The sequence below is a fragment of the Astyanax mexicanus genome, chromosome 22, assembly GCF_023375975.1.
Source record: "Astyanax mexicanus isolate ESR-SI-001 chromosome 22, AstMex3_surface, whole genome shotgun sequence".
NCBI lineage: Eukaryota > Metazoa > Chordata > Actinopteri > Characiformes > Acestrorhamphidae > Astyanax > Astyanax mexicanus.
Window position 1 is genome coordinate 8,450,069 of NC_064429.1, and position 19,260 is coordinate 8,469,328.

The window sequence follows — 19,260 nt, forward strand, 5'->3', positions numbered from 1 at the left end:
GTTGTGTTGTTTTTGGTCAGTATAGTTTTTTTTTTATCTCTTTCTTCTTATTGAATCATTAACACTGATCTTAACTGAGGCTTTAGTGAGATCCTGCAGTTCTTTAAATGTAGTTCTGGGTTCTTTTGGGACCTCCTGGATGAGTTGTTCATGCTCTTTTGCAGTAATTTTGTTCAGTTGGCCGGTCACTCCTGGGAAGGTTCACCAGTGTTCTATGTTTTCTCTATTAGTCCCAAAGCTCTTTAGAAATGACTTTGTAACCTTTTTCAGACTGAAAGATGATAAAATACTTTGTTTTCTCATCTGTTTTTGAATTTGTTCATATTGCAGCATAATATTTTATTTTTGAGATTTTTTATCTGCTTCATGGTGTCAGACAGATTCTATTTAAATGATTTCTTGAAATATATTTGAAGTCATGGGCCACAGACTCTGTAATAAAACAAATAATGAAATATACCCCTTTAAATAATACATTTTCCTTTTTTTTATGTAAACACCATTTAACTTGACTTGACTATCTTTATCTATCTTTTACAGTGTTGTGTAAAGTAAGATTTTTCAAATTGATGTTTCATTTCATGGTGTCTCTTAATATTAAACTCCTTAATTACAGCAACTTTTAGACTCTTTTTCCCATTTTTCTGTGCTAGAAATGCGCACTCTCTCCGCTTTTAGACTCTTTGGCCCGATTTTCTGCGCTAGGAATGCGCACTCTCTCAGCTTTTAGACTCTTTGCCCCATTTTTCTGTGCTAGAAATGCGCACCTTCTCCGCTTTTATACTCTTTTGCCCCGTTTTTCTGCGCTAGAAATGCACACTCTCTCTGCTTTTAGACTCTTTGGCCCGTTTTTCTGCGCTAGAAATGCGCACTCTCTCCGCTTTTAGACTCTTTTGCCTTGTTTTTCTGCACTAGAAATGTGAACCCTCTACGCTTTTAGACTCTTTTGCCTTGTTTTTCTGCACTAGAAATGTGAACCCTCTAGGCTTTTAGACTCTTTGGCCTGTTTTTCTGCACTAGAAATGCGCACTCTCTCCGCTTTCAGACTCTTTGGCCCGTTTTTCTGCGCTAGGAATGCGCACCTTCTCCGCTTTTATACTCTTTTGCCCCGTTTTTCTGCGCTAGAAATGCGCACTCTCTCTGCTTTTAGACTCTTTGGCCCGTTTTTCTGCGCTAGAAATGCGCACTCTCTCCGCTTTCAGACTCTTTGGCCCGTTTTTCTGCGCTAGAAATGCGCACTCTCTCAGCTTTTAGACTCTTTGCCCCATTTTTCTGTGCTAGAAATGCGCACCTTCTCCGCTTTTATACTCTTTTGCCCCGTTTTTCTGCGCTAGAAATGCACACTCTCTCTGCTTTTAGACTCTTTGGCCCGTTTTTCTGCGCTAGAAATGCGCACTCTCTCCGCTTTTAGACTCTTTTGCCTTGTTTTTCTGCACTAGAAATGTGAACCCTCTACGCTTTTAGACTCTTTTGCCTTGTTTTTCTGCACTAGAAATGTGAACCCTCTAGGCTTTTAGACTCTTTGGCCTGTTTTTCTGCACTAGAAATGCGCACTCTCTCCGCTTTCAGACTCTTTGGCCCGTTTTTCTGCGCTAGGAATGCGCACCTTCTCCGCTTTTATACTCTTTTGCCCCGTTTTTCTGCGCTAGAAATGCGCACTCTCTCTGCTTTTAGACTCTTTGGCCCGTTTTTCTGCGCTAGAAATGCGCACTCTCTCCGCTTTCAGACTCTTTGGCCCGTTTTTCTGCGCTAGAAATGCGCACTCTCTCCGCTTTTAGACTCTTTGGCCCGTTTTTCTGCGCTAGAAATGCGCACTCTCTCCGCTTTTAGACTCTTTGGCCCATTTCTGGCACCTAGCGTTCAAACGTTGAATCTCACATTATAAAAACCTGCTTAACAGCGGGCCAACTTTCATTCTATTATTTTACTCTTTTGCTGCCTTTCTAATGATCATTTTTAAGGATCAGTATGTGGGTCCACACTTCAGTTTCTCATTCTCACAATTACAGACTGATATTACTTTTACTCAATCATATACATTTAGATTAATGATTATTATTTGCAGAATTGATGTGATAATCGATATCATGCTAATCCAGATTCAGTTATAAAGTACTACATGTGAGCATTAGAGACCCACCCTCTAGCTCAGAATATAATTACCATATAATTACCAACTGCTCTAGCTTCTAAATGACTGAATAATTCATTATAAAGTCATGTTCTGCACGCGCAGCATCCACCATCGTTAACACCCAAGGGTCCTTCATGCTTGTTTGGTTGAAAACCATAGAATTACCAAACTGGAGCTTCTCCATTTAATTAGCATATACCCCAGAATTCTTCAGTATCTATTTTTTTTTGAGGTTTAAAGGGAAGCTCTAGGCAGTCTATATCAATTTAGCATATAAGAGTTTAGAATATAGAAACATACTCAGAACCTTCCAGCTGTTCAGAGAATAAATCTGATTATTTCTAGAACCTAAAGTGGTATGAAAAAGTTTGGGAACCCGTAATTATTTTTATAAATCCATGGTTGTTCGGATGAACAATTTTAGTTAAATATATATAATATAGCAGAAGAACGCACTGATATTTGAGAAGTGAAATGAATTTTATGGGATTTTCAAAAAGTGTGCAATAATTATTTAAAGTAAATTAGATCGGTACATACATTTTAATTCATACTAATGTGTATATATACATATATATGTATGTATATATATATATATATATATATATATATATATATATATATATATATATATATATCACACAGTATAAAATGCAGCTGGTGTGTTTAAATGATGTAAATAAGAAATAAATAAGAAAAAAAAGTTAAAATAGAAAAACAACTTTTTTTAAGGATATCAATGATATGAAATGATGTTAATATATCTTTTTAAAATATATTTTAGTAACCCTTTACAGTAAGGGTCACGTTATAGTACTTATGACAGAATTAAATAAATAAATTTTTATATATATATATATATATAGTTTTTCTTGTTTAAAAGTAACATTATTAATTGACACTAGTAAAGACATTATTAAACATTACCAATTTTTTATGTGTAACAATCTTATAAATAATATTTAATAGAGACATTAGTTTAAGACAGTACTAATTTAATAATATCTAACTAACTGTCAATAAATAATTATTTGAGATATTCTGTTGTAATTGCTGGTAATTAACGTACCTCCAGTGTAAAGGGTTATCTATTATTCCTAATGGAATTAGAGCTTGTCAATTATATTGAATTCTGACAATCACTAAGTTTCACATTAACATTGATAGATTATAGATTATTACATTTTGTTAAAAGAAAATAATTAAAAGTTAAATTGCATCTATCCGATTTAACACACTATTGATTAATTGATTAAAGACCTTGTATTAGAAAGGCACTGAGCTGTTTATTGGGAAAAGTATAAAAAAGATCTGGAGTGTACTAAAATGTGTTAAGCACAGGGATGTTTTGGTCGTAGAGAATATCAGGACTACACTATACCCGGTGGGCTGCCTGAAAAATAGTTTAGCAAATAACCCTTGTGTGGTGTTCATATTTTTGCTACTCGTTTACTTTGTTACTTGTATTTAATTCAGCAAAATTAAGCAATTCTACATTAAAATGCTTTACACACGCTCGCTTCACCTAAATTGCAAGCAATATAAACAGCTCACATGGTTAATATTTGCCCTTTACCTTTCTTATGTTACATTTCTTTCAAAAAGTGCTACTCTTTTTTTTATTAGTTTTTTAATAAAATGTAAAAGAAAATGAATTAAACTCACAAATGAAGCAATGTTTATTAGCCCTTGGCAAAACATACTGTATGTAATATAAATGTGTGTGTGTGGGGGGGGGGGGGGGGGGGGGTGTTTTTCACAAAAAATGAGCCAATGCCAATGAGTTTGAGTTAGAATTTTTTTTTTTTTTTTAGCATCATTTGATGAAAAATGAAAACGGGAACACCACACAAGGGTTAATCAATAATTCATGCAGATTGATAAGACTTTGACCGTCATAGCAGGATAAGAGTAATTTGGGCCAATACAGTCAATATTCCCACCTAATTAAAGTGATTTAGCACACTGAATATTTATTATAAGCCACTTATAATTAAAGAAAAAAAAAGCATGGAAATGCGAAGGTAAGCCTATTGTTTAGGTGTGTTTCACAATAGATAAAAAAAAACAAAAAACACTGCAGTTCAGCGTGAGGTCAGTGCTATTGTTAGAAACAATAGGGTTCCCTGTTTGTCACAATGTATGATTCATGTTGGCGCGTTGATGCGTTCCTGTGTAATTAAGCTGTATATTCAATATGTGATTTGGACGCAATTTGCGTCAGTGGGGTTCTTCTACTTCTTTTTCTTCTTATTATTATTATTTTTAGGTAATCATAAAAATATGATCTAAATGTTTAACTACACTCTAAGCCCAGATAAGTTGAATTTACTGTACTTAAAATAATTTGAGGAAACCGGTTGCCGTAAAAAAGTTAAGTTATGGGTGATGAAAACTTAAGTTAACATAACTTAGAACATCAAGTTCTTACAACTGAAGGGGAAGTTGATTTAACTTTTTTGGTACCACTTTAAAATAAGACTACCTTTATAAAGGGTTTATAAATGGTTAATTACAATTAACTTATTAATGGTTATTAATTAGGTTGTAAATGCCTTAAAAAATCATTAAATCAGTTATAACACATACGTAGAAATGTACGTAGACCTGTTGTTTGCAAAAATAGTGAACCCACAGCCATCTATATTGTTGCCCTTTCTACGTATGTGTTATAACTGATTATTAATAGTTTTTAAGGCATCTACAACCTAATTAATAACCATTAATAAACTAATTGTAAACCATTTATAAACCCTTTATAAAGGTAGTCTTATTTTAAAGTGGTACCACTTTTTTTTATTTTCATTATACAGTAAGAACAGAAAAGTTGAGTTTACTTAACTTTTTTAAGACAGCTGATTTGCTCAATTTTTTTAAGTAATGCCGAATGAAAACTTGAGTTAGCCTAAATTAAAACATCAAGTTTTTAAAACTGAAAGGGAAACTTGTTTTAAATTTCTAGGGTAGTCCAGGGGGAATCACTACACACTGATTGTTAGTCAGAGTGTCAGTCAGAAACTGTTGGACACACCCAGTATGCAAATAGATTGTGACAGAAGCCAATGGAAAAGAAGCTGTTAATGACAGAACAGACTAAACTCAGTTATTATAATAAGTTGGTTCAACTCAAAGATCTCAGTTTGAATAGTACAGTATATGTGCCACAAATCTGAGTTTTGTGATTAACAGCTTCTTTTCTATTGGCTTCTGTCACAATCTATTTGCATACTGGGTGTGTCCTAACTCAAAATAGTTGAGTATTGTTTAGAAATATATAATTATTTTATGTAAACCAGACTTAAATCATTTGAGTTTAAACAACTTCTGGGTTTACAGTGGTAGTTTAGGTTGGGGGTGGGGGGGGGGGGGATGGGGGGGATGGGGTGTGACTACACACTGATGGTGAGGGCCAGAAACTGGGGGACAAAACCCGCATGCAAATTGTTTTTTGCAGGTAAATAAACTTATTAAGTTATTATAAGTTGTGGTTGCATACTGTATGTTCAGCTATAACTCAAAATACATTTGAAGAATATTTGGAAATATCCATTTTTTTAAAGGCTTTACGGTATAAAAGCGTGTTCGTATCGTGCCAATCTTCTCTGTTCTTCAGTCTGAGCTTTATCTGAGCTGGTAAAACATGCAGAAACTCGATCCTGTCATCTTTATCTCATTACTGCTGGGGTGTATGCTCTCAAAGCGTGTGGATAATCAGCGAATCGCAGAGCCCCGTTCTCCGGGTTTGATTTCCTCAGCCTGCTTAGGAACTGCATTTGTCTCAATGATGGAAGCTTCTGCCTCGGTAATGAGCGCACTTAGGAAATCCGCAGGGCTGCTTATGAATACAGATGTGCTGCTGCCAATACAGCAACAGCTGGCACAAATCATGCCATGCCTGACGCCTGCCAAATGAGCGGCGCTACTGCTCTCTCTCTCTCTCTCTTTCGCTGGGGTGGGTTAGGTGTAGCACAGGAGCGTGGGCACCTCCAGAGAATAGAACAGAGGTTCGGTCTGACATCAGTATAATAAAACACCAAGAAACCAGGATACAATGTTCCGAAAGGCTTTCAGAAATGTGACAATTTATCGTGATAAGATTCCTAAAATAACTCAAACTCAAATCTGCAGAAGCCAGATAAGAGTCTATTCTAAGAATTGGGCAACCTTGCCAACAAAATATCATAAAACTGGAACTAGAATGAACTAAAAAAAAAAAACAAGCTTCAGTTCAGCCTGTTTCTTACAGATACTTGATGACTTTTATTTTATGAACACTTAATTTCAAGGATCACAAATCAGGCGCTAATCAATGTCTTATTATTTGCTTAATAATTATTTGTCAGGGAAATATCCCACACATCATTTCAGCACCACCACCAGCCTGAACCAGCTGTTGATACTGTAAGGCAGGATGGATCAGAGCTTTCATGTTGTTGCTGCCAATTTCTGTGTGAATTGTAGCCTCAGTTTCCTGAAGTTCTAAGCTGCAGGAGCTGCACCGGGTGTGGTCTTGGTCTTCTGCTGCTGTAGCTCAACATCATCCGTCTCAAGGTTGGACGTCGTGTTGTGCTGATGTGGTTCAGAGATGCTCTTCTTTTACAGACCTCGGTTGTAACGAGTGGTTGTTTATAGAGTTACTGTTGCTGTTCGTTCTATCAGCTGGAACCAGTCTGGCAGTTCTCCTCTGACCTTTGACCTCTGGCATCAACAAGGCCTCAGAATTTGCTCCCACAGAACTGATATCAGCTCACTGGATATTTGATCTTTTTCAGATAATTCTCTGTAGATCAGCAGTTTCTGAAATACTCCAACAACGATGCTACGTTCAAAATCTCTTAAATCACCTTTTTTCTCCATTCTGATGCTCTAATGGTTTGAACTACAGCAGATCGTCTTGGCCAGGGGTGTCCAAACTACGGAGGTATTTTAGAAATAGAATGAAAGTTGGCCCGCTGTTAAGCAGGTTTTTATAATGTGAGTTTTAAAGTTTGAACGCTAGGTGTCAAAAACGGGGCAAAGAGTCTAAAAGCGGAGAGGGTGCGCATTTCTAGTGCAGAAAAACGGGGCAAAGAGTCTAAAAGCAGAGAGAGTGTGCATTTCTAGCGCAGAAAAACGGACCAAAGAGTCTAAAAGCGGAGAGAGTGCGCATTTCTAGCGCAAAAAATGGCCCAAAGAGTCTAAAAGCGGAGAGAGTGCACAGTTGTAGCGCAGAAAAACGGGCCAAAGAGTCTAAAAGCGGAGAGAGTGTGCATTTCTAGCGCAAAAAATGGCCCAAAGAGTCTAAAAGCGGAGAGAGTGCACAGTTGTAGCGCAGAAAAAACGGACCAAATAGTCTAAAAGCGGAGAGAGTGCGCATTTCTAGCGCAAAAAAAAAAACGCCAAAGAGTCTAAAAGCGGAGAGGGTGCGCATTTCTAGCGCAAAAAAACGGGGCAAAAGAGTCTAAAAGTTGTCGTAATTAAGGAGTTTAATATTAAGAGACATCATGAAATGAAATCAATGACATCAATTTGAAAAATCTTAGTTTACACAACACCGTCAAAGATAAAGATAGTAAGTCAAGTAAAATGGTGTGTAAATGAAAAAATCAGGAAAATGTATTATTTAAAGTGGTATATTTCATTATTTGTTTTATTAAAGAGTCTGTGGCCCGTGACTTCAAATATATTTCTCCTTCTGGCCCCAACAAAAAAAGTTTGGACACCCCTGGTCTTGGCCATATCTACATGGCTTAGCATGCCTAAATGCATTGAGTTACTGCCATGTGATTGGCTGATTTGACATTTGCATCAATGAGCAGTTGGACAGGTGAATGTATATTTTTATTTTAATGCAAAATCCCCATTTAAAATGCTGTGTTGTCCAAGACTAAGCTCATTTCTTTTCTGGGAAACTGACCCATCAGAGTTAAATGCAACAGACAGGATGTTTCTCTTACTTATCGTGACCTAAAAAGTCTCTATTCTAACAAACACAGAAGACCCAGAGTCTTTCTGACTGGATTTACATTAATAAAACACCCCAGCATTCGGTGTGTTTTACCTTTTACTCATTTTCTTTCTTTCTAATTTGTAAAAAAATCAAACATGATTCCCTTTTCAAATCAAACAAAACAGTGACAGACAGTCCAAAGTACAAAGTGTCAAAGTCTTTCCTCCGTGATCCGTCCTCCTTTATCCTGATCTGTTCATTGTGCTGGGGTAAAATTGCATTGAATGGACACTGATTGCAGATTGAATCCAGTGAATCCAGTGAAAAGTGCGAGACGACGGCCGGCTCTGGAGGCTGTTATTCAGACTGATTGAGTTGTGTGTGTTCACTCATTCAGTCTTGCAGAACAGGGTGGCCTGACATGAGTTTCTCAAACTTTATTAACACCTAGATAGTCTTAATTGCTTGGCAGATGTATTGTCTGGACACTGGACTCTGGGGACTGAGTGAGAGAATTTAAGTTTAGTGATTGGATCAACCAACCAATCAGGGCTATTTTTGATTTAGTGGGAAAATGTTCAAACATCAAAAATCCTATGTGAACCACATTAAAATGAAATGTATTAAATATTCCTGACCATATATAGTGGCGTAAAAGAGTATTTGCCCTCTTACAGATTTTTTTTTTTGTTTTCGCTTTTTTGTCACACTTACATTTTTCAGATTATCAAACAAATTCTGAAATCAAACCAATATAACCTGAGTAAATATAAAAAGCACTTTTTAAATAATGATTTTATTTATTAAGGGAAACAAAGCTATCCAAACCAATCAAGCCCTTTGAGAAAAAGTGTTCAGACCCCGATAAATTAACTGTGATTAATCACACTTTTGAAAAAACTGACTTCAATTTCACTACTAACCACAACCAGGCCTGATTACTGCCAGACCTGTAGAATAAAAAAAAACAGATAAATAGAACCTTGAATAGAACATGAAGCAGATAAAAGATCTCAAAAAGTAACATATTACACCTCATTCTGCCAAAATTATTCCAAAAGGGCATGGACAACTCATCCAGGAGGTCACAAAAGACCCTAGACCCTCATTTAAAGAACTGCAGGATTTACTTAAGCCTCAGTTAAGGTCATTAAGTGTTATTGAGTTCCAAGAAAAAAACACAATAATCAAAAACAACACAACTACCCGTCTCACTTTTACCGACTAACATATTGATGATCTTTCCGAAATTTGGGTAAATATTCTTACCCAACGAGACAAAAGTGGAACTTTTTGGAAGGTGTGTGTCCATCCGTTACATCTGGTGTAAAACTAAAAACTAACACATCATTTCAGAAAAAGAACATCATTCTGAACATAGTAAAACATGGTGGTGGTAGTATGATGATGGTCTGGAGCTGTTGGATAACTTGCTGTAATAGAAAATCCTGAAGGAGAATCAGAATCCAGTCATCTGTTCTTTACTGACCTCAAGCTCAGGTGTACTTGGGCTCTGCAGCAGGACAATGACCCAAAGCTCACAAACCTCTAAAGTTCACCTCTGAATGGCTTAAAAAATGTACATTTATTTATGCTGTAATACAGATTAAATCTCATATATCTGACTCTTACTCTATCACACACTCACACACCATGGCCGCCAAGGTAAAGCGTAAATGTGAACATGACCCAACTGGCTCATTTTGTCTATAGAAACGAAGGACCTTTGCATAATTATCCACGTTTGCTGTTTAGCGTTCGGTCGCTAGTCTTTGTCCCTGAGAGCGTTTAATCTGCTACATGTATTCATCCCTCCCCTCCCTCCTCACCTAACACTCAATCGATGGGTTTCACTCTGTTGCTTCAGCGATTGGCCTCAGAAGGGAAAAAAGAGGGGGCCAATTACAGATCAATACACCCTTATTGAGCGGCTGAGAGTGAGCAGTGTGAGGCGGCGCTGGGGGCCGGCTGCTATTGGATGGTTTCATTAGTCAGATCGAGGGCGAATGAAGGGCTTTACAGTCTGTAGGTTTAGGCATTAACATGGCCACACACACACACACACGCACACGCACACACACGCACACACACACACACACACACACACACACACCAATCTTTCACTTTAAACAGATTTTAAAGATTTTGTCTTAAAAAAGCATCATACACTCCTTATAAAAGGAATTTTAATTATTAAAAAAGTATCGCACTGTTTATTAAACAGAATAATTATTAATTACAGTAATTATAGGAAATCTTTCACTTTTAACATATTTTAATTCTTAAAATAGTGTCATACTCCATATAAAACATAATAATTAATCATTTTACAAGAACTTCCTCTAACGTCCTATAATTACATGAAATCTTTCACTTTTAATATTTTTTAATTCTAAAAAAAGCATCATATACGCTTTAAAAAATGAAATTTTGTAAGAGTTTATTTAATTCTTACAAAAGTATCGCACTCCTTATTAAACAGAATAATTATTAATTACAGTAATTATAGGAAATCTTTCACTTTTAACAGATTTTATTTCTTAAAAAAGTGTCATACTCTCTTTATAAAACGGGGTAATTAGTAATTTTACAAAAAACTGTCCTATAATTAGATGAAATCTTTCACTTTTAACATATTTTAATTATTAAAAAAGCATCATACACTCCTTATAAAACAGAGTAATTATTAATTACAGTAATTATAGAAAATCTTTCACTTTTAACAGATTTTAATTAAAAAAAAGTATCATACATGCCTTATAAAATGGAATAATTAGTAATTTTACAAAAAACTGTCCTATAATTACATGAAATCTTTTACTTTTAACCTATTTTAATTCTTAAAAAGCATCATACACTCCTTATAAAACAGAGTAATTATTAATTACAGTAATTATAGGAAATCTGTCACTTTTAAAATATTTTAATTCTTAAAAAAACATCATACACTCCTTATAAAACAGAATAATTAGTCATTTTACAAGAACTTGTCTTATAATCACTTGAAACCTTTGCTTTTATTTTTTTTATTCTTAAAAAAGTATCATACACTCCTTATAAAACGGAATAATTATTAATTACAGTAATGATAGGAAATCTTTCACTTTCAACAGATTTTAATTCTTAAAAAAGTATCATACTCTTTATAAAACAGAATAATTATTAATTACAGTAATACATTAAATGTTTCACTTTTAACATATTTTAATTCTTAAAAAAGCATCATACACGCCTTATAAAATGGAATTTTAATTCTTAAAAAATTATCGCACTCCTTATAGAACAGAATAATTATTAATAACATTAATTATGGGAAATTTTTCACTTTTAACAGACTTTAGTTCTCAAAAAAGTGTCATACTCTCCTTATAAAATGGGGTAATTATTAATTACAGTAATTATAGGAAATCTTTCACTTTTAACATATTTTAATTCTAAAAAAAAGCATCATTCACTCTTAATAAAATGGAATATTAATTCTTACAAAAGTATCGCACTCCTTATAAAACAGAATAATTATTAATTACAGTAATTACATGGAATCTTTCACTTTCACTAACAGATTATAATTCTTAAAAATGTGTCATACACTCCTTATAAAACGGAATACAATTTTTTACAAGAACTTGAAATCCGCAGTAAGTTCCCACACAGGGATTCAGCGGAGAGATGAGCACAGTGCTGAGGAGTTATCTTGTCGGAGTGGTGGGCAGTTGTTTGGTGGTTATGGATCGTGTTTAGCCGTTAGTGCTGTTGATTAATGATTCAGGTGGGTCGGTGTGGGTCCGTTTCTCAGAACTGTTGTCGGGTGCAGGTCAGGAGATAAATAAACCTACAGACTACAGACCCACAGTCCTCACATATCCCAGCATGCAGCTTCCCAGAGCTGCAGAAAAGAAGAATATATAGAAACATGTAGCACAGAGTGTGTGTGTATGTGTGTGTGTGTGTGTGTGTGTGTGTGTGAATAAATGAATAAGTGAGTGGGCGCTTTGTCCGTTTGCATGCACAGACATGCCAATAACTGTCAGGGGAATTCTTCTCCTGGATCAGCCGAATCCCCCGAGAGCGGAACTCCGTCATCCAGCCCAGCGGCTCAGAGAAACGCCGCACTTCACCATCACTCACACACTCCCCGCCTGACACACACACACACACACACACACACGCTGCCGTCCACTCCTGTTTATTTACTACACACAATCAGCGCATGATGCAGCGCTCAGAACTGCTCTCGGGGAAGTGGTTGTGGAGATGTTCAGACGTCAGGTTGAATTTTTGTATTCTAGGCGCCCAGTCGATTATTTTCACTCATTGAAAGTTACTGCAGCGATTTACACTCAGCAACCTGTACAGTACCTTAACCGCACCTCTACACGAGTCTGTCAAAACCCAACATACTACTACTACTGGTGACACCTTCAGTCAGGGTTGCCAGGTCCACCAAAATTATCCGACCCAAAGTCAGTCTAAAACCCGTCCTTCAGAAGCTTAATGTAGCAAAGGGCAAGCCCAATTTGGCGGGAAAACAGCGAACCTGGCAACTCTGCCTTCAGTAAAGATAATAAAAAAATATATACAATTAGATTAGATAGATATATAAGAAGAATAGAAAATATATGAGGCTATAAAAAACTTACTACACAAGGTATAGATATATCTGTAAACAGAGCAGTGCAGTATATGTTGCTAATGGTCATTAAATAATGATATAATTAACGCTGCCGTCCTCTCCTGTTTATTTACTACACACAATCAGCGCGTGATGCAGCGCTCAGAACTGCTCTCGGGGAAGTGGTTGTGGAGATGTTCAGACGTCAGGTTGAATTTTTGTATTCTAGGCGCCCAGTCGATTATTTTCACTCATTGAAAGTTACTGCAGCGATTTACACTCAGCAACCTGTACTGTACCTTAACCGCACCTCTACACGAGTCTGTCAAAACCCAACATACTACTACTAGTGATACCTTCAGTAAAGATTATAAAAAAAAAAAAATGCAATTAAATAAAACTACAAAAACATACAGTATGGGCTCTACAAAACATGTTCACGAAGGTCTAGGTGAACATGTTCACAAAAAAAAAATGTATTTAGTCACATAAAGAGACCAGCTTTATTCTTCTATTCCACTTCCAGTCCCTTTCAGATCGAGCCATTTGAGGGCTCTGTCACTTATTATGCAAATAAGCTGTTGCTGGCCACGCCCCATGTTTTCGCTGAGCGTTTACCACAAGTTAGTTTTAGCTTGAGCTAAATGCAAACCACAAACAAGCTAGTTCATGCTTAACTGCAATAGAAGCACAAAACTCATTATTTAAATGAGAAAGAGGAACATTAGGAAGAGAAGCGTGAGGAAGAGTAGTGTGAGGAAGAGTAGTGTGAGGAAGAGGAGCATTAGAAAGAGGAGCGTGAGGTAGAGTAGTGTGAGGAAGAGTAGCGTGAGAAAGAGGAACATTAGGAAGAGAAGCGTGAGGAAGAGGAGCATGAGGAAGAGTAGTGTGAGGAAGAGTAGTGTGAGAAAGAGGAACATTAGGAAGAGAAGCGTGAGGAAGAGTAGTGTGAGGAAGAGTAGTGTGAGGAAGAGTAGTGTGAGAAAGAGGAGCATTAGAAAGAGGAGCGTGAGGAAGAGTAGTGTGAGGAAGAGTGGTGTGAGGAAGAGTAGCGTGAGAAAGAGGAACATTAGGAAGTGGAGCGTGAGGAAGAGGAGCATGAGGAGGAATAGTGTGAGGAAGAAGAGCGTGAGGAAGAATAGAGTGAGGGAGAGCATGAGAAATAGTAAAGTAAGGAAGTGAAGAAGAGTAGCATGAGGAAGAGGATGGAAAATAAGAATGAACAAAAGTATTGTGAGGAAATAGACCATAAGAAAAGGAACATTAGGAAGAGTAGTGTGAGGAAGAGGACCATGAGGAAGAGTAGTGTGAAGAAGAGTAGCGTGAGGAAAAGCATGAAAAATGAGCATAAGAAAAAGTATTGTGAGGAAAAGGACCATAAGGAAGAGGAGCATTCGAAGAACAGTGTGAGGAAAAGGGGCATGAGGAAGAGTAGTGTGAGGAAGATGAGCATAAGGAAGAGTATAGTGAGGAAGAGGAGCATAAGGAAGAGTAGTGTGAGGAAGAGGAGCATTAGGAAGAGCAGTGTGAGGAAGAGAAGCATGAGGAAGAGTAGTGTGAGGAAGAGTAGTGTGAGGAAGAGCATGAAAAATGAGCATAAGGAAAAGTATTGTGAGGAAAAGGACCATATGGAAGAGGAGCATTAGGAAGAGCAGTGTGAGGAAAAGGGGCATGAGGAAGAGTATAGTGAAAAAGAGGAGCATGAGGAAGAGTACAGTGAGGAAGAGAAGCATGAGGAAGAGTAGTGTGAAGAAGAGTAGCGTGAGGAAGAGCATGAAAAATGAACATAAGGAAAAGTATTGTGAGGAAAAGGACCATAAGGAAGAGGAGCATTAGGAAGAGCAGTGTGAGGAAGAGGAGCATGAGGAAGAGTAGTGTGAGGAAGAGTAGTGTGAGGAAAAGGAGCAAGAGGAAGCGTATAGTGAGGAAGAGAAATAATGAGGAAGAGTAGTGTGAGGAAGAGGAGCGTAAGGAAGAGTAGTGTAAGGAAGAGTATAGTGAGGAAGAGGAGCATGAGAGAGTATAGTGAGGAAGAGTAACATAAGGAAGAGTAGTGTGAGGAAGAGTAACATAAGGAAGAGTAGTGTGAGGAAGAGGAGCGTAAGGAAGAGTATAGTGAGGAAGAGAAGCATGAGAGAGAGTATTGTGAGGAAGAGGAGCATAAGGAAGAGTATAGTGAGGAAGAGTAGCATTAGGAAGAGCAGTGTGAGGAAGAGGAGCATTAGGAAGAGCAGTGTGAGGAAGAGGAGCGTAAGGAAGAGTAGTGTGAGGAAGAGGAGCGTAAGGAAGAGTAGTGTGAGGAAGAGGAGCGTAAGGAAGAGTAGTGTGAGGAAGAGGAGCGTAAGGAAGAGTAGTGTGAGGAAGAGGAGCGTAAGGAAGAGTATAGTGAGGAAGAGAAGCATGAGAGAGAGTATTGTGAGGAAGAGGAGCATAAGGAAGAGTATAGTGAGGAAGAGTAACATTAGGAAGAGCAGTGTGAGGAAGAGGAGCGTAAGGAAGAGTAGTGTGAGGAAGAGGAGCGTAAGGAAGAGTAGTGTGAGGGAGAGGAGCATGAGTTACTCTGAGAACTACTTTTCTTTAGGCTTCTCTTCCTCAAGCACACGCTGCACTCATTACAAAAGGATGTCTGTAAAAGACTGGCCTGCCTAAAAGAAATACTGCTCTCTCTCTCTCTCTCTCTCTCTCTCTCTCTCTCTCGCGCGCATGCTCTGGGTGTGTGTTGACAGTGAAGCAGTGATCATAACATACAGTAAACTCACACTTTCACAAACAGTCCTGAACAGACCATTTTACAAAGGAGGATGACTGGAGGGTGAAATACACGGTGCATTGTCCATCACACAGTGTAGCTTTGAATGCATTCACTTGACCCTCAGGCTCTCTCTCTCTCTCTCTCTCTCTCTCTCTCTCTTTCTCTCACAAACACCCATTTCTCACCAGTCACTTTCTGTGCTGAAGAAGAAATGTGTTTATTGTGCTTCAAGAAACAAAACTCACCCCCAACTCAAGTTAACCTGGCACACATTTTACACTGATTCTTTGGGTCAGTGGTGTAACAGTGTTGTGTAACAGTGTGGAGTGTTACAGGTCAGTGGTGTAACCACTGTTACACCTATTACACTCTGCACAATTACACCGCTGACCAATAACACTCCACACTATTACACAACAATGTTGCACTCATAGTCCACAGTGTAACACAACTGTTACACCTATAACACTTTGCACAGTGTAATAGTGGTTTTACACTGTAAACGGTGGATGTAACAGTGCTGTGTAACAGTGTGGAGTGTTACAGATCAATAGTGTAACAGTGCAGAGTGTAATAGGTGTAACAGTGTGGTGATACACTGTGGACTGTGAGTGTAAACGTGCTGTATAACAGTGTGGAGTGTTACAGATTAATAGTGTAACAGTGCAGTGTTATAGTTAGGTGTAACACGGTGGTGTTACACTGTGGACTGTCAGTGTAAAAGTGTTGTGTAACAGTGAGGAAGAGGTGTTACAGGTCAGTGGTGTAATTGTGCAGAGTGTAATAGGTGTAACACTGTGGCGTTACACTATACCTATAACAGTGTTGTCTAACCATGTTGAACCGTTCTACATCACTGTTACATTCACAGTCCCCAGTGTAACACCACAGGTTACAGGTTAGTGGTGTAAGTGTTATAGGTGTAACAGTATTGTATCACACTTCTACACCCATTACACTCTGCACAATTACACCACTGACCAGTAACACTCCACACTATTATACAACATCGTTGCACTCATAGTCCACAGTGTAACACCACGCTCTTATACCTATAATACTTCGCATAATGTGATAGTGGTTTTACACTGCAAACTGTGAATGTAACAGTGTGGAGTGTTACAGATCAATAGTGTAACAGTGCAGAGTGTTAGAGGTGTAACACTGTGGTGTTACACTGTGGACTGTGAGTGTAAAAGTGGAGTGTTACAGGTGAGTAGTGTAAATGTGCACAGTGTAACAATGTGGTTTTATACTGTAAACTGTGAATGTAGCAGTGTTGTTTAACAGTGGCAAACTGTTATACATCACTGTTACATCCACAGTTCACAGTATAACAGGTATTACAGGTATTACAGGTCAGTGGTGTAAATGTGCAGAGTGTAACATGTGTAACAGTGTGGTTTTACACTGTGAACTGTGAGTGTGACAGTGTTGTATAATAGCGTGGAGTGATGTAACAGTATGAAGTGTTACTGTAGCAGTGAGGAATGAGACAACAATGTAACAGTGTGGAGTGTTTTATGGGTGTAAAAATGCAGTGATACTGATTAGAGTGGGGTGCAGGTAAGTCATGTAACAGTGGGAGGTGTGTTACTGCCCAAAAATGTAGCAGTGTGGAATGTGTAATTGGTGTAACAGCATGGAGTGTGCAGAAAGTCAGTGATGTTACAGTGTGAAGAGTGTTACAGATCACTGGTAGAGCTTAGGTAGAATAGGGATTAAACTAGGTATATGGCAGAGTAGAGAGTATAGAGTAGTGATATAGGGTAATATATAGTAATAAGGCGAGTATTAGTAAGCATAATCATCTTTAGAACCATTGCAGAGAGCCATATAATGTCTGGGGAACTTATATATCTGGGAGCAGAAACTTACCAGACAGTTCAGGAAGAACACTTTCTTTTTTTGCAATATTTTGACTTTGCACCTTGATCTAGTGTAAAAAAAAATCTTTGTGTAAAACTCAGAATTCAGGTTTTTATATGGATTATTTATTTTATATCTCATTTTTGAGAGAGAAAGAAAAATAAAAAAATAGAGACAAAATGACTTCAACAGAATGAGCTTCAAATCCTAATAATGAGGGTATGGGAGAAACAGAAAGAGAGAGAGAGAGAGAGAGAGAGGGAGAGAGCGTTAAAAATCCAAGGAAGGTCAAAGAAAGAAAGAAAGAGCTTCAAATTCAGAGGGCAGAAAAAAGCGAACGAAAGAGAGACTAGAAAAAGCTTCCAATGCAAAAAGAAAAAAAAAATAAATAGAAATCACAGAAAAAAAAGGAAGAATTGAGTGAGTGGGTGAGAGAGAGAGGGATTTAAATGAAATGAGAAAGAGACGCAGAGCGCGAGAGAAGGGTAGTTAATGAGACAGCTACAAAGAGCAATGGAAGGAAACAGATTAAAGCAAAATAGAGAGAAATATAGATAGAAGGATGGAAGGAAAGAATATGGAGAGCGATTTTGGGATTGATGTTGCGTCTTGGCGCGTCTAAACCTTGTTTAGTGTCTTCGTCAGACCAGAGCGCAGAGCGCGGAAGGTTCATTTTTCCTAAAAGAAGTTGCAACCGACAGCAGGAGAATTCTCCTTCTCCTCTTTTTTTCACTCCCTTCTTTCTCTCTCTTTCCATCAATCCATCCAACCTCCCATCCATCTCTCTGCACCATGAACAATCTCAGTCATTTCATTCCACTTCATCCCTGCACTCCATTCCTTCATCTTTTGCAATTATATGCTTCTTTCCTCTTCCCTCTTTCTCTTTCACCGTGATCATATTCCTCCTTTTCTCTTTTTTTCCTGTTTTTTTGCTCTTCTCGGCGCAGCCTTTTTCGCGCCTGGATCTTGGAGACGTCGAAGCGCTGCTCTGCATTAGATCTCTCCCTTTCTCTCTCTCTCTTTCTCTCTCTCTCTCGCTTGCTCTCTCTCTCTCCTCCACTCATCCCTCCTCCCCCTCCTCCTCATTCTCTCTCTCTCTCTCCGGTGAACTCGTTCTCCCGTTGCCTGTGGATCCACTGCCGCGCTTCTCCAGCATCTGCCACTGCGCCGGGACTCTCGCTCGCTCTGGATCTCGCTATCCTCGTGCGGCGTGTGGATCTTCTTCCTTGGGCAGGGGGAGGAGGGGTCAGAACACTGGGGGCCAGGGGCCAGGGGACTGGACCGAGGGGCTAGCCGTGTCAGCGTGGGGTTTGGTGGGGGGTGCCGCTTGCGCGCTTTCCCGTCCGGATTCCTTGCGAGGGTCATGCTCCTTGAGCTGAGCGGCGCTGGGATTCTGGGATTTGGCCGGACGCCGACCGCACCCCGTCGCCCCAATGTGGGGCCCTTTCCCGGACGCTGGGAATGTCCGGCCGGGAGCCACGGGGAACCAGCTGGACGCTCCGCGGCCCCTCAACTGGACCATCCGGAAACTGTGCCACGCTGCCTTCCTGCCTTCTGTCCGGCTGCTAAAGGTACCTGGCGAGCGTTTTTTTGGGATATTCTTGGGAAGCGTTCAAGTGGGAGGGGGAAGGTCTCACTTGCATGGGGGTCAACAAGCCTTTAAAGCAGTCACGTTGTGGTGGTCATGGTTGTGGTCACACTTTATTAAAGGCTTTTGTATTGTTTCTGCTCCTTTTCAGAGGCTCGCCGAAGCTTCTTTTTGCTTTTCTTTGCTTCTCTTTGCTTCTTTTTATCTTTTCTCCAGAAGTTTGACTTTGATAATCAGTTCAGATGGCAGGGAAGGTTCTTGCAAGCACTCGAGATCTGTTTTTGCACATCTTTTGAACAGACTGAAAGTGAATTAGATTCTCCAGCGATGCGCAGACAGACTAGAGCGGGAGCAGGGTTTTCCTCACAGGGAA

General features: G+C 38.7%; 1 protein-coding gene across 6 annotated transcripts in view; it reads left to right on the top strand.

Moving 5' to 3' along the window:
* The window catches only part of trpm3 (transient receptor potential cation channel, subfamily M, member 3), a 303,529-nt gene that overhangs the window by 52,695 nt on the left and 231,574 nt on the right, over positions 1-19,260 (top strand). For 3 of the 6 annotated variants that reach the window (XM_049470201.1, XM_049470202.1, XM_049470203.1), the window contains exon 1: positions 18,608-18,870. The exons of the other annotated variants lie outside the window; for them this stretch is intronic. In XM_049470201.1, coding sequence (XP_049326158.1) covers positions 18,733-18,870 — 138 coding nt within the window. In that variant the 5' untranslated portion in view covers positions 18,608-18,732. Of the gene's footprint in view, positions 1-18,607; positions 18,871-19,260 lie in introns of those variants that run through there. 6 annotated transcript variants of the gene reach the window in all.